General features: G+C 43.1%; 1 protein-coding gene across 1 annotated transcript in view; it reads right to left on the reverse strand.

Annotated features, from left to right (window-relative positions):
• PRDM5 (PR/SET domain 5) overlaps positions 1-16,149 on the reverse strand; it is a 522,790-nt gene that overhangs the window by 183,560 nt on the left and 323,081 nt on the right. Inside the window, exon 15 of the mRNA XM_077279028.1 lies at positions 10,526-10,619. Coding sequence (XP_077135143.1) covers positions 10,526-10,619 — 94 coding nt within the window. The remainder of the gene's footprint in view (positions 1-10,525; positions 10,620-16,149) is intronic.

Raw genomic sequence — 16,149 nt, forward strand, 5'->3', positions numbered from 1 at the left:
TTAGACAGTAATCATACACTTATACTATGTTAGTAAGGGCCATACATAAAAATATGTATAGCCCACTCACTTCAAGCATGAGAGCACCCCGGCATACAAAGCGAGGTCCATAAAGATATGGAGAAGTTTGGTGTGGAGGAACTCAAGTACCAGCGTTTTAACCTTCCAAACATCTCCAATTGCGAGCTAAACCTTCTTATGTATCATCACTAGCTGACCTTACAAAAAGTCTTTTGGCTAAAAAGGAAATTACAGCGATACCAGATTTATTTCAAGTTTTTATGTTTGGCTGCTGTCAGACATTAAAAGAAGCTTTTTTTTTTACAAAAAAGATTTTGCATCACCATATTTGAGAGCTATAATTTTTCCATATTTTTCCAGCAGAGTCATGTGAGGGATTGTTTTTTTATGAGACGAGCTGTCGTTTTAGCTGATAACATTTTAGGTTGCATAACGTTTTTTTCATAGCTTTCTTTTTCGATTTTTGGGAGGCAGAATGAACAAAAACCATAAAAGCAGGATTTTTTTGGGGGGTATAAAATTGATAAGGCAGCTTTATTCTTCAGGTCAGTACGACTACAGCAATACTACACTTCAATAATTTTTTTATGTTTTGGCGCTTTAACTATTTTATAGAAAATCAAATTATTTTTGCATTGCTGTATTTTGAGAGTTATACATGTTTTATTTTTCTTTGGTTGGAGATGTATGGTTTCTTGTTTTTTACGGGACAAAATGCTGTTTACATTGATAGCCTTTTTACTATTTTTTTTTACTTCTTTAATTAGTCCCTCTATAGGACCTTTCACTTTCATCAGTCTGATTGCTGGTATAAAGCATTGCAAAGCAGCAGCATTTCAATGCGTTATACATGTCTATACTGCACTGACACAAGCTTCTTCAATCATGTTCTGAGCATAGTCATTGTAGCAACTCTGCTGGCATCACGGCATGTCCTCTCATCTCTCACACTATCTTACCCACTGCTCCAGGTCATAATGTGGTTTCTGTTTCTTGCCAGCTTCATATTCTGTGCCTCTGCTCTGCATGCTTCCTGGCTGTGTGCATAGGGGGGCGGCACCTGAACTCTTTGGTTCTTATAGGAATCAGGTTCACCTGTCTAATATGTTCCTGACAAATTACCAAGAGGCCTTCAGTATTTAGTGCAGCTCCACCCAGTGGACTGGGCCTGTGCAATATGTTGGCTCAGTTTGTGTTTAGCTTCTGAGTTGCCAGGCCTTGCTCTGTGTTACTCCCTCTCTAGAGGCTTTTCTCCTTGCCTTGCCTTGATCTTGTTTGTCTGCCCTCCAGGAGGCTGTATATCCTGGTCCCTTTGTCTTTGTTCTTGTACCTTGTCTTGTTCCATTACCTTGTCTGTACTTAGTCCTATCTCTGTCTCCTTGTCTATGACTTCCTTCCCTGCTGTGTCTTTCCTTGTGTTCTCAGTCTGCTTATGCTCCGCACTTTTACGGCTCTACCTGCTCTGAACCCTTGTGACTTTGCCTGGGCTTTGCTCTCTTGCAGCTTTGCCTGTTGTGAAATTGGATTCTGGGCTCCCCCGGTGGCCACTTGTGGAATTGAACTTGTGTGCATCATCCCCTCTGTTCACCTGCTCCTATCAGGATGTGGGAGTCGCTATATAACCTTGCTCCTCTGTCAGTTTCTTGCCGGTCAACAATGTAATCAGAAGCCTTCTGTGCTTGTTCCTGCTACTAGACAACTCCCAGCTAAGTTGGACTTTTGTTCTTGTGTGTTTTTGCATTTTGTTCCTGTTCACAGCTGCTGTTTCGTTACTGTGTCTGGAAAGCTCTTGTGATCGGAAATTGCCACTCTGGTGTTATGAGTTAATGCTAGAGTCTTAAAGGAATTTCTGGATGGTGTTTTGATAGGGTTTTCTGCTGACCATGAAAGTGTCCTTTCTGTCTTCCTGCTATCTAGAAAGCGGACCTCGATTTTGCTAAACCTATTTTCATACTACGTTTGTCATTTCATCTAAAATCACCGCCAATATATGTGGGGGCCTCTGTCTGCCTTTTGGGAAAATTTCTCTAGAGGTGAGCCAGGACTGTCTTTTCCTCTGCTAGGATTAGGTAGTTCTCCGGCTGGCGCTGGGCATCTAGGGTTAAAAAACGTAGGCATGCTACCCGGCCACTTCTAGTTGTGCGGCAGGTTTAGTTCATGGTCAGTATAGTTTCCATCTTCCAAGAGCTAGTTCTCATATATGCTGGGCTATGTTCTCTCGCCATTGAGAATCATGACAGTTTGACCGGCCCAAAAAAGGGTTAAATTACTGGCTGAGAAAGGAGAGAAAAAAGAAGTCTGCTACAATTTTTTTTTTTTTTTTTCCTCTAGTTCTGAGTGTGCTCTTAATTGAATCTCTTGCTAGTCTGCCTATACTGCAGCCTTCCTCCATTTTTCTCCTTCTAATCCTTGAATGGCTCTGTGTTCACCTGTTTCAAATGGATCTTCAGAGTGTAGCTACAGGTTTGAATAATCTCGCCACAAAGGTACAAAATTTGCAAGATTTTGTTGTTCATGCACCTATGTCTGAGCCTAGAATTCCTTTGCCTGAATTCTTCTCGGGGAATAGATCTCACTTTCAAAATTTTAAAAATAATTGCAAATTGTTTTTGTCCCTGAAGTCTCGCTCTGCCGGAGACCCTGCACAGCAGGTCAGGATTGTAATTTCCTTGCTCCGGGGCGACCCTCAAGACTGGGCTTTTGCATTGGCACCAGGGGATCCTGCGTTGCTCAATGTGGATGCGTTTTTTCTGGCCTTGGGGTTGCTTTATGAGGAACCTCATTTAGAGCTTCAGGCGGAAAAGGCCTTGATGTCCTTGTCTCAGGGGCAAGATGAAGCTGAAATATACTGCCAAAAATTCCGCAAATGGTCTGTGCTTACTCAGTGGAATGAGTGCGCCCTGGCGGCGATTTTCAGAGAAGGTCTCTCTGATGCCATTAAGGATGTTATGGTGGGGTTCCCTGTGCCTGCGAGTCTGAATGAGTCCATGACGATGGCTATTCAGATCGATAGGCGTCTGCGGGAGCGCAAACCTGTGCACCATTTGGCGGTGTCTACTGAGAAAACGCCAGAAAATATGCAATGTGATAGAATTCTGTCCAGAAGCGAGCGGCAGAATTTTAGACGAAAAAATGGGTTGTGCTTCTATTGTGGTGATTCAACTCATGTTATATCAGCATGCTTTAAGCGTACTAAGAAGCCTGACAAGTCTGTTTCAAATAGCACTTTACAGTCTAAGTTTATTCTATCTGTGACCCTGATTTGTTCTTTGTCATCTATTACCGCGGACGCCTATGTCGACTCTGGCGCTGCTTTGAGTCTTATGGATTGGTCCTTTGCCAAACGCTGTGGGTATGATTTGGAGCCACTGGAGGCTCCGATACCTCTGAAAGGGATTGACTCCACCCCATTGGCTAGTAATAAACCACAATACTGGACACAAGTGACTATGCGTGTTAATCCGGATCACCAGGAGGTTATTCGCTTTCTGGTGCTGTATAATCTGCATGATGTTTTGGTGCTGGGATTGCCATGGCTGCAATCTCATAACCCAGTCCTCGACTGGAGAGCTATGTCTGTGTTAAGCTGGGGATGTAAAGGAACTCATGGGGACGTACCTTTGGTTTCCATTTCATCATCTATTCCCTCTGAGATTCCTGAATTCTTGTCTGACTTTCGTGACGTTTTTGAAGAACCCAAGGTTGGTTCACTACCTCCGCACCGGGAGTGCGATTGTGCCATAGACTTGATTCCGGGTAGTAAATACCCTAAGGGTCGTTTGTTTAATCTGTCTGTGCCTGAACACGCTGCTATGCGAGAATATATAAAGGAGTCCTTGGAAAAGGGACATATTCGTCCTTCGTCATCTCCCTTAGGAGCCGTTTTTTTCTTTGTGTCTAAGAAAGACGGCTCTTTGAGGCCGTGTATTGATTATCGACTTTTGAATAAAATCACGGTTAAATATCAATATCCGTTACCACTGCTTACTGATTTGTTTGCTCGTATAAAGGGGGCCAAGTGGTTCTCTAAGATTGATCTCCGTGGGGCGTATAATTTGGTGCGAATCAAGCAGGGGGATGAGTGGAAAACCGCATTTAATACGCCCGAGGGCCATTTTGAGTATTTGGTGATGCCTTTTGGTCTTTCAAATGCCCCTTCAGTCTTCCAGTCCTTTATGCATGACATTTTCCGCGATTATTTGGATAAATTTATGATTGTTTATCTGGATGATATTCTGATTTTTTCGGATGACTGGGACTCTCATGTCCAGCAGGTCAGGAGGGTTTTTCAGGTTTTGCGGTCTAATTCCTTGTGTGTGAAGGGTTCTAAGTGTGTTTTTGGGGTTCAAAAGATTTCTTTCTTGGGATACATTTTTTCCCCCTCTTCCATCGAGATGGATCCTGTCAAGGTTCAGGCTATTGGTGATTGGACGCAACCCTCTTCTCTTAAGAGTCTTCAGAAATTTTTGGGCTTTGCTAACTTTTATCGTCGATTTATTGCTGGTTTTTCTGATGTTGTAAAACCATTGACTGATTTGACTAAGAAGGGTGCTGATGTTGCTGATTGGTCCCCTGATGCTGTGGAGGCCTTTCGGGAGCTCAAGCGCCGCTTTTCTTCCGCCCTAGTGTTGCGTCAGCCTGATGTTGCTCTTCCTTTTCAGGTTGAGGTCGACGCTTCTGAAATCGGAGCTGGGGCGGTGTTGTCGCAGAGAAGTTCCGACTGCTCCGTGATGAGACCTTGTGCTTTTTTTTCCCGTAAATTTTCGCCCGCCGAGCGGAATTATGATATTGGGAATCGGGAGCTTTTGGCCATGAAGTGGGCTTTTGAGGAGTGGCGTCACTGGCTTGAGGGGGCCAGACATCAGGTGGTGGTATTGACTGACCACAAAAATTTAATTTACCTTGAGTCTGCCAGGCGCCTGAATCCTAGACAGGCGCGCTGGTCGTTGTTTTTCTCTCGGTTTAATTTTGTGGTGTCGTACCTACCGGGTTCTAAGAATGTTAAGGCGGATGCCCTTTCTAGGAGTTTTGAGCCTGACTCCCCTGGTAATTCTGAGCCCACAGGTATCCTTAAAGATGGAGTGATATTGTCTGCCGTTTCTCCAGACCTGCAGCGGGCCTTGCAGGAGTTTCAGGCGGATAGACCTGATCGTTGCCCACCTGGTAGACTGTTTGTTCCTGATGATTGGACCAGTAGAGTCATCTCTGAGGTTCATTCTTCTGCATTGGCAGGTCATCCTGGAATCTTTGGTACCAGGGATTTGGTGGCAAGGTCCTTCTGGTGGCCTTCCCTGTCACGAGATGTGCGAGGCTTTGTGCAGTCTTGTGACGTTTGTGCTCGGGCCAAGCCTTGTTGTTCTCGGGCTAGTGGATTGTTGTTGCCCTTGCCTATCCCGAAGAGGCCTTGGACGCACATCTCGATGGATTTTATTTCGGATCTGCCTGTTTCTCAGAAGATGTCTGTCATCTGGGTGGTGTGTGACCGTTTCTCTAAGATGGTCCATCTGGTTCCCTTGCCTAAGTTGCCTTCTTCTTCCGAGTTGGTTCCTCTGTTTTTTCAAAATGTTGTTCGTTTGCATGGTATTCCTGAGAATATCGTTTCTGACAGAGGGACCCAATTCGTGTCTAGATTTTGGCGGGCATTCTGTGCTAGGATGGGCATAGATTTGTCTTTTTCGTCTGCTTTCCATCCTCAGACTAATGGCCAGACCGAGCGGACTAATCAGACCTTGGAGACATATTTGAGGTGTTTTGTGTCTGCGGATCAGGATGATTGGGTTGCTTTTTTGCCTTTGGCGGAGTTCGCCCTCAATAATCGGGCCAGCTCTGCCACCTTGGTGTCCCCGTTTTTCTGTAATTTGGGGTTTCATCCTCGTTTTTCCTCCGGTCAAGTGGAATCTTCGGATTGTCCTGGAGTGGATGCTGTGGTGGAGAGGTTGCATCAGATTTGGGGGCAGGTGGTGGACAACTTGAAGTTGTCCCAGGAGAAGACTCAGCTTTTTGCCAACCGCCGTCATCGTGTTGGTCCTCGGCTTTGTGTTGGGGACTTGGTGTGGTTGTCTTCTCGTTTTGTCCCTATGAGGGTTTCTTCTCCTAAGTTTAAGCCTCGGTTCATCGGCCCGTACAAGATATTGGAGATTCTTAACCCTGTGTCCTTCCGTTTGGACCTCCCTGCATCCTTTTCGATTCATAATGTTTTTCATCGGTCATTGTTGCGCAGGTATGAGGTACCGGTTGTGCCTTCCGTTGAGCCTCCTGCTCCGGTGTTGGTTGAGGGTGAGTTGGAGTACGTTGTGGAAAAGATCTTAGACTCTCGTGTTTCCAGACGGAGACTCCAGTATCTGGTCAAATGGAAGGGATACGGTCAGGAGGATAATTCTTGGGTCACTGCCTCTGATGTTCATGCCTCCGATCTTGTCCGTGCCTTTCATAGGGCTCATCCTGATCGCCCTGGTGGTTCTGGTGAGGGTTCGGTGCCCCCTCCTTGAGGGGGGGTACTGTTGTGAAATTGGATTCTGGGCTCCCCCGGTGGCCACTTGTGGAATTGAACTTGTGTGCATCATCCCCTCTGTTCACCTGCTCCTATCAGGATGTGGGAGTCGCTATATAACCTTGCTCCTCTGTCAGTTTCTTGCCGGTCAACAATGTAATCAGAAGCCTTCTGTGCTTGTTCCTGCTACTAGACAACTCCCAGCTAAGTTGGACTTTTGTCCTTGTGTGTTTTTGCATTTTGTTCCTGTTCACAGCTGCTGTTTCGTTACTGTGTCTGGAAAGCTCTTGTGATCGGAAATTGCCACTCTGGTGTTATGAGTTAATGCTAGAGTCTTAAAGGAATTTCTGGATGGTGTTTTGATAGGGTTTTCTGCTGACCATGAAAGTGTCCTTTCTGTCTTCCTGCTATCTAGAAAGCGGACCTCGATTTTGCTAAACCTATTTTCATACTACGTTTGTCATTTCATCTAAAATCACCGCCAATATATGTGGGGGCCTCTGTCTGCCTTTTGGGAAAATTTCTCTAGAGGTGAGCCAGGACTGTCTTTTCCTCTGCTAGGATTAGGTAGTTCTCCGGCTGGCGCTGGGCATCTAGGGTTAAAAAACGTAGGCATGCTACCCGGCCACTTCTAGTTGTGCGGCAGGTTTAGTTCATGGTCAGTATAGTTTCCATCTTCCAAGAGCTAGTTCTCATATATGCTGGGCTATGTTCTCTCGCCATTGAGAATCATGACATTTGCCTCTGCTCCGCACTCTTGTGGTTCTGCTCCATTCTACTCTGCTCTGCTGCTGCAGGACCTCTTGCTGCAGCTCCTCTCCTCATTCCTTGTGGTTCCGCTCTGCTTAGCTTTTGCTGCTGCAGAAACCTCTTGCTGCAGCTCCTCTCCACATTCCTTGTGGTTCCGCTCTGCTTAGCTTCTGTTACTGCTCCATCTCCTGCTGCTCTACCATTCCTATCCGCAGACCCCCTGACGAAGGATTAATATCCAAAACGCGCATCGGGGTGCAATACTACGGGACGTGGCTGACCCTGACATTAAGGTAGAGTGTGTATATTTCCCTCTCAATGCACTTTGCACTTTGGTTGGTACACTTTAGTGGTTTGTCCTACTGAATTTTACGGCGGGCGGCACCTTGCACTTTATATGCTACATTGCTGCATATGTGGAGATACGTATATGCTGTGCTGAACTGCATATAGGCCGGTATATGGCATTTTTTGCATCTTATATGATATATTGCTGCATATGTGGTAATATGTATGTGCTGTGCTGATAGGCCGCTATAAGGCTTCTTTTGGGATTTGCCACTGCTATTTTGCACATTTTTTAAATTTGCACATATATTAAGGCACTTTTTGGTATTTTTGCACATTTTTTTAGTTTTCAGACATATCATTGCACCTTATATTTTTTGCACATGTGATATGATGATTATTATCACTTACTTTAATTGATTAATATAGGTTACGGTATATATATGATATAAACATCTTTTCATATGCAAAATATATATCACATATTTTTGCCTTTTTGTTATTTTAGTTTTTATGAATACACTATTTGAGGGATACACTACCTTTTTATGTAGATATATATAAATATAAACTGGGTCAGCCTCTACCACATTTTAATTATTATTTTTTGTTCTGTTGTGCGCACAATGTGTTATACTGTATTTGCCAATTATATATAATAAAGGCATTTTATATCTATTCTCTGCTTGGTGGTTTTTCTGGGTATTTCTGTATATTGGTTGTGGTTGTCCATTCCTATCCGCAGCCTTGCGGTTCTCTTCTGTGTGAACAGGTTCCAACCTGTTCGTTCCCACTCCATTCCTTCCTGCTTGTTTCCATAGCTGCATCTCCTGTGTGAACAGGTCCCTACCTGTTCCTTCATACTCCTTTCCTTCTGGCTTGTTTCTGTACCTGCATTGGCTGTGTGAACAGGTCCCAACCTGTTCCTTCATACTTCATTCCTTCCTGCTTGTTTTCTTACCTGCACCTCCTGTGTGAACAGGTCCCTACCTGTTCCTTCATACTACATATCCATACCTGCACCTCCTGTGTGAACAGGTCCATACCTGTTCCTTCATACACCACACCAACCTGCCCTGTGTCTCTGCCATTCCTGCCAGCCCTGTGTCTCTGCCGCTCCTGCCAGCCCTGGGTCTCTGCCATTCCTGCCAGCCCTGTGTCTCTGCCGTTCCTGCCAGCCCTGTGTCTCTGCCGTTCCTCCCAGCCCTGTGACTCTGCTGTGCCTGCCAGCCATGTGTCTCTGCCTTTCCTGCCAGCCCTGTGTCCCTGTCATTCCTGCCAGTCCTCTCTCTGCCAGCCTTGAGTCTCAGCCGTGCCAGCCTACTCATCTGAGTTTCATCTGTGCTCATCTGCTAATCCTGCCTGATGCCCACACCTGTCCTAGTGTTCCTGTTCTCCAAGTGGGATCAGCAGCCACAGCCAGACACCACCCTGGAGTAGCACCTGGCAGCTGCCTGGCGCACAAGCCTGACCTCACCATCAGAGGCTCCAGTGAAAACCAAGGCAGCTGTCATAGTCACGCCCCTTCCAGGGTAGTCTGGTTCGTGGCACAGTGGGGCCAAAAACCTCCTTGGCTCATGCCCTTCAGTCAGGGCATGAGCGTGACAATCATCATGGCAATGATCGGGGCCTCGCGATGAATTCATGGGGGGGGCGAACGGAAGGAAGAGGGATCTCCCTCCCTTCTAAATGCTGCAAATGATAAGCTGCTGGGAGTACTGCATGCACTGCTCCTGGCAATGAGAGCCATGTGTCAGCTATGACGTTAGCTGAACACCCAGAGGCGATTGCCTGGGCACAGTTCCTGTGCACGGCGGATTGCAATGATGTATATATACCTCATCGGTCAAGAAGTACTTCCAAGCCATGACGTATATATACTGCAAATGTCAGAAAGTGGTTAAAAGACACCTGACATAGAGCACAAAAAGGGCAGCAACTACTAATAAGTCTGGATCAACAAAATAAAGGCCAAGAAAGTGATCCCAGATCAATGGTCATCCCAGATCAAATGTTTTCTTTCATTCTTGAATTGGTGGAAAGAAAGTTAAAATGAGTGCTATTCGCAGTTAAGACGAGTGCTTTTCACAGGCAGCCTACTACTTCAATTTACTCCTCACACTAATAAGCAATTAATATGTTTGAATGATTACAGATTACATTAAATGTGCTTCTTTATGTCCTTTTTGGAAGTTATCCTCTTAATTCATAAAAACTCTGTGCTTCAATATTATTTCTTTCAAGAACACTTTCAGCCAATACATCAAAATGTTTCCACCTGGAAAAGTGATTTAAAACACTCTGAATAGTAGCAACACTTTTTCTCAGTACTATAGTATACAACATTTTTTGTAACTTTAGTCGTTTTCACTTCAGTTTCAAGCAGCTCCACCAAAATGGGCTGAGTTAGGGAGTAGCCAGGGTAAGGCGGAGTTGGGCTACACCCACTCGGCAAATTCAAGGAAAGTTGGGGCGTGTCTTACATCAGAAATATTAGTATAATCTCTAATTAGAGTAGCATTTCTGGTGAGGTGCACGGAGGTGCACACCCTTGATAATATGCAATTAATTCATTAAGTGGTGTGCACCTCTTAATGAATTTGGCACATCTTATTTTGGCCATAATTAAACTGGCATATGAATCGCCAGTCTCATTATTCAAAATAACAGAGATGTTGTACTTATTAGAAGGAGTTCATTTTCCTTCAAATATAAGAAATAGGATAGGCATTTTTATTGGCATAATTACCAGGGAACAAGAAATAGGAATGCATCCCCAAGCACATCACATGAAAGGAGCTCCAGATGCAGTGCAGTCATCAGATGACCCTTATTCATCAAGTTCAGGAAGTTACAGAATCTGATGTGTTTAGCTGTGAATTTTCAGTAGCAGCTATAAACCTCACGTAAATAATGAAAATGTATCACTCTACACTAGTGGTTATTGTATGTTCTTGACTAAACAGATATTCGTACCTGTATGGCTTCGTATATGTACCCTGAGAGTCCCATTGCTTGCAAACTTCTGGCCACAATATGGGCAAATCTTCTCTTTTTCTCCTGTGTGAGTCTAAGAGACAATTATATCATGTTAGAATGTGACTAATAATAAAAACATACACATATAAGGGAGAATTGTCTAATATTAAGCTATTATTTTAAACTACTCCATTTGAAAAAAAAAATATTTTGCTTTGCTTTTACTTTATTAGGTTTTATGAAATATACTAGTGCAATGTCCAGTGCAAAGGATAAAGAGTCCAAAGTCTTCAAGGATAGTACAATTTTTTTTGAAAAATAGTGTAAAGCAAGAATTGGGCACAAAGGCTAGTGTATAGTATTTCATAGCAGGACTGTGGAGTCAGCGTTGGTGTCCATTTTGGAGGAGTCGGAGTCGGCATTGACTCCAAAATGTATAATAAATTGGCTACAATGCAGGATGTGTTTTAAATGTTTTCATAAGAATTTGGGAAAGTTGTGAAATGTCCTATAAATGCCTGTTCTGTTCCTGGCAACTGCAGGTTTGGACAGATCTTGTTCCATAACTATGCTGTGCCAATTAAATATAGGAAAACTGACTGAACAGCAATCTAGTCTGAACTGGTGCATAACCAAAAAAATTCTTACATAGCAAATAGATAATGGCTGCACTCAATTTTACTGTGCTAAAGCAAGGAAATGTGCGATACATGAAATGTGAATAGCATAATGGCTTTTATCTATTTGCTATGCTGTGCCAATTGGCAGGATTGAGAATAATGCTTTTATAGCAGTAGTTTGCAAAATTATAAAATTTGCGCCTCAACATCTAGTTCATCTGGATTATGGAGAATGTGCGCATACTATATCAATGACAAAATTTGAATACTAACAGCCTTGCTAACTAAAACATCTACATTTGAACCAAATTCAAGCAAGATATAATACTACAAAGAGGGAGGACATGCAGCCCTAAGGTACACTATTTAAATGAGCTTTCTACATTAAAAGTAATGATGTACAATAACAAATTGTATTGTGGTACCGTGTTAGACAGAAAAATCAATGTGAATACTTTTCTGCCCAATGATGGCAGAAGTATTCTAGGAGTGATACCTTTATTGGCTAACCAGAAAATAATATGTTTGCAAGCTTTCAGAGCACAGTGGCTCCTTCTTCAGGCAAGATTACAAATAGATTAAAGTACACATATATAGTATTAAAAGTAAAAATTATCATACAGATTACACAAAAATGAGGGCAGACAGTCAACATTTGATAATCATATTCTTTTTACACTGCTTACAATGATACAGATATAGCAAAGTTTTACCCTAATCAGATAACACAGCATTGGGATGTCCAAGCACAAAAAAGTCTAATTTGACACCTAACTTGACATTGTGAAACTCTGACAGCACCATTTACCATGCTCGGCATGGAGGTGCAATATTCCATGCACCCATAGGCTCGCCAGTGACATGATTGCAGGTCGCCGATGGGTTGCTATGAGACCCAGGGGTCTGTTAAAAACTCATCATTAACACATCTCCTTTTAAACCTAGTCTGTGGCCAGGTTTCAAAGTAGACCATAATTTTTGCTTTATGCAGAAATGCAGTGGCACTGCTGTATATAACACAAGCAAGTAGACAATCCCTAATGAGACTAAAGAGAACAGTGTAAATGTTCTTTAAAAAAAAAGTTTTAAAAATATGACAAAAAAATAAAGTTCAAATCACCATCCTTTTCCCCCATTAAAAGTAAAGATATTAAAAAAATAAACATGTGGCATCGCATCGTTTTTTTAGTGACCAAAAAATCTGAACTTGGAAAATGCTACACAAATCAAACTTTTAATTTTTTGAGACCCATAATCAGGGCCATATTTGACAATCATGCTGTCGTAGTCACTTTAAATGTTCACACCCCTTTTAGTAAGTCAGAGATAAAGTGCCCGTACTCCTTAAGGCCAGTCTCACACGTCCAGATAATTCCAGTACCGGAAAAATCGGTACCGGAGTTATCCATGTCTGTGTGTCCGTGTGCTCACGTGGCACATCAGTGTGGCACACGTGCGGTAGCCGTGTGCCGTCCGTGTGCCGACTGAGGACCACACGGACAGTGCAGGACACAGCTCTAGAGTTAAGCGCTGACCCCTGCGTGTCGTGCTGAAGCCGGCATTCATTCCTTCTCCCCAGCAGCATTCGCTGGAGAGAAGAAATGAAAAATCAAGGTTTTTTTATTTTTTTTGTGTTTAAAATAAAGTTTGCGGTTACCTCCCGCCTCCCACCCCCTGTGTGCCCGCCCCCTTTTAATGCAAGTGGGCGGGCACACAGGGGGTGGGAGGCGGGAGGTGACCACAAACTTTATTTTAACCCCTTCATGACCCAGCCTATTTTGACCTTAATGACCTGGCCATTTTTTGCAATTCTGACCAGTGTCCCTTTTTGAGGTAATAACTCAGGAATGCTTTAATGCATCTTAGCAAATCTGAGATTATTTTTTTGTGACATATTGGGCTTCATGTTAGTGGTAAATTTAGGTCGATAATTTTTGCATTTATTTGTGAAAAAATGGAAATTTGGCAAAAAAAATTGAAAATTTCGCAATTTTAAAATTTTTTATTTTTATTCTGTTAAACGAGAGAGTTATGTGACACAAAATAGTTAATAAATAACATTACCCACATGTCTACTTTACATCAGAACAATTTTGGAAACAAAATTTTTTTTGCTAGGAAGTTATAAGGGTTAAAAATTGACCAGTGATTTCTCATTTTTACAACAAAATTTACAAAACCATTTTTTTTAGGGACTACCTCACATTTGAAGTCAGTTTGAAGGGTCTATATGGCTGAAAATACCAAAAAGTGACACCATTCTAAAAACTGCACCACTCAAGATGCTCAAAACCACATTCAAAAAGTTTATTAACCCTTCAGGTGCTTTACAGCAGCAGAAGCAACATGGAAGGAAAAAATGAACATTTAACTTTTTAGTCACAAAAATGATCTTTTAGCAACATTTTTTTTATTTTCCCAAGGGTAAATAGAGAAACTGGAACCCAAAAGTTATTGTACAATATTTCCTGAGTATGCCGATACCCCATATGGGGGGAAACAACTGTTTGGGCGCACGACAGGGCTCGGAAGGGAAGGAGCGCCATTTGACTTTTTCAATGAAAAATTGGCTCCAATCTTTAGCGGACACCATGTCGCGTCTGGAGAGCCCCTGTGTGCCTAAACATTGTAGCTCCCCCACAAGTGATCCCATTTTGGAAACTAGACCCCCCAAGTAGCTTATCTAGATGCATAGTGAGCACTTTGAACCCCAAGGTGATTCACAAATTGATCCGTAAAAATGAAGAAGTACTTTTTTTTCACAAAAAAATTATTTTAGCCTCAATTTTTTCATTTTCACATGGGCAGCAGGATAAAATGAATCCTAAAATGTGTTGGTCAATTTCTCCTAAATACACTGATACCTGATATGTGGTCACAAACTACTGTTTGTGCACACGGCAAGGCTCGGAAGGGATGGAGCGCCATTTGACTTTTGAATGAAAAATTAGCTCCAATCGTTAGCGGACACCATGTCGCGTTTGGAGAGCCCCTGTGTACCTAAAGATTGGAGCTCCCCCACAAGTGACCCCATTTTGGAAACTAGACCCCTCAAGGAACTTATCTAGATGCATAGTGAGCACTTTGAACCCCTAGGGGCTTCACAAATTGATCCGTAAAAATGAAAAAGTACTTTTTTTTCACAAAAAAATTATTTTAGCCTCAATTTGTTCATTTCCACATGGGCAACAGGATAAAATGGATCCTAAAATGTATTGGGCAATTTCTCCTGAGTACACTGATACCTCACATGTGGGGGTAAACCACTGTTTGGGCACACGGCAGGGCTTGGAAGGGAAGGAGCGCCATTTGACTTTTTGAATGAAAAATTAGCTCCAATAGTTAGCGGACAGCATGTGGCATTTGGAGAGCCCCTGTGTGCCTAAACATTGGAGCTCCCCCACATGTGACCCCATTTTGGAAACTGGACCTCCCATGGAAATAATCTAGATGTGTGGTGACCACTTTAAACCCCCAAGTGCTTCACAGAAGTTTATAACGCAGAGCCGTGAAAATAAAAAATCATTTTTCTTTGCTCAAAAATTATATTTCAGCCCTCAATTTTTTATTTTCACAAGAGTAAAAGGAGAAATTGGACCCCAAACATTGTTGTCCAGTTTTTCCTGAGTACGCTGATACCCCATATGTGGGGGGGAACCACTGTTTGGGCACACGTCAGGGCTCAGAAGGGAAGTAGTGATGTTTTGGAATGCAGACTTTGATGGAATGGCCTGCGGGCATCATGTTACGTTTGCAGAGCCCCTGATGTGCCTAAACAGTAGAGACCCCCCACAAGTGACCCCATTTTGGAGACTAGACCCCCCAAGGAACTTATCTAGACATGTGGTGAGCACTTTGAACCCCCAAGTGCTTCACAGAAGTTTACAATGCAGAGCCATGAAAATAAAAAATCATTTTTCTTTCCTCAAAAATTATGTTTTAGTAAGTATTTTTTTATTTTCACAAGGGTAACTGGAGAAGTGGACCCCAATATTTGTTGCCCTTTTTGTCCTGAGTATGCTGATACCCCATATGTGGGGGTAAACCACTGTTTGGGCACACGTCGGGGCTCAGAAGGGAAGTAGTGACGTTTTGGAATGCAGACTTTGATGGAATGGTCTGCGGGCGTCACGTTGCGTTTGCAGAGCCCCTGATCTGCCTAAACAGTAGAAACTCCCCACAATTAACCCCATTTTGGAAACTAGACCCTCCAAGGAACTTATCCAGATGTGTGGTGAGCACTTTGAACCCCCAAGTGCTTCACAGCAGAAGTTTACAATGCAGAGCCATGAAAATAAAAAAATCATTTTTCTTTCCTCAAAAATTATGTTTTAGCAAGCAATTTTTTATTTTCGCAAGGGTAACAGGAGAAATTGGACCCCAAAAATTGTTGCCCAGTTTGTCCTGAGTATGCTTGTAACCCCTTTGTGGTGGTAAACCACTGTTTGGGCGCACATCAGGGCTTGGAAGGGAGGGAGCACCATTTGACTTTTTGAATGCAAGACTGTCTGGAATCAATGGTGGCACCATGTTGCGTTTGGAGACCCTTGATGTGCCTAAACAGTGGAAACCCCTCAATTCTAACTCCAACCCTAACCCCAACACACCCCTAAACCTAACCACAAGCCTAATCTTAACCCTATTTCCAACCCTAGCCCTAATTCCAACCCTAACTCTAATTCCAACCCTAACCCTAAGGCTATGTGCCCACGTTGTGGATTCGTGTGAGATTTTTCCGCACCATTTTTGAAAAATCCGCAGGTAAAATGCACTGCGTTTTACCTGCGGATTTACCGTGGATTTCCAGCGTTTTTTTGTGCGGATTTCACCTGCGGATTCCTGTTGAGGAACAAGTGTAAAACGCTGCGGAATCCGCACAAAGAATTGACATGCTGCGGAAAATACAATGCAGCGTTTCCGCGCGGTATTTTCCACACCATGGGCACAGCGGATTTGGTTTTCCATAGGTTTACATGGTACTGTAAACCTGATGGAAAACTG

This window comes from Ranitomeya variabilis, chromosome 1 (assembly GCF_051348905.1).
Source record: "Ranitomeya variabilis isolate aRanVar5 chromosome 1, aRanVar5.hap1, whole genome shotgun sequence".
NCBI classification, from domain to species: domain Eukaryota; kingdom Metazoa; phylum Chordata; class Amphibia; order Anura; family Dendrobatidae; genus Ranitomeya; species Ranitomeya variabilis.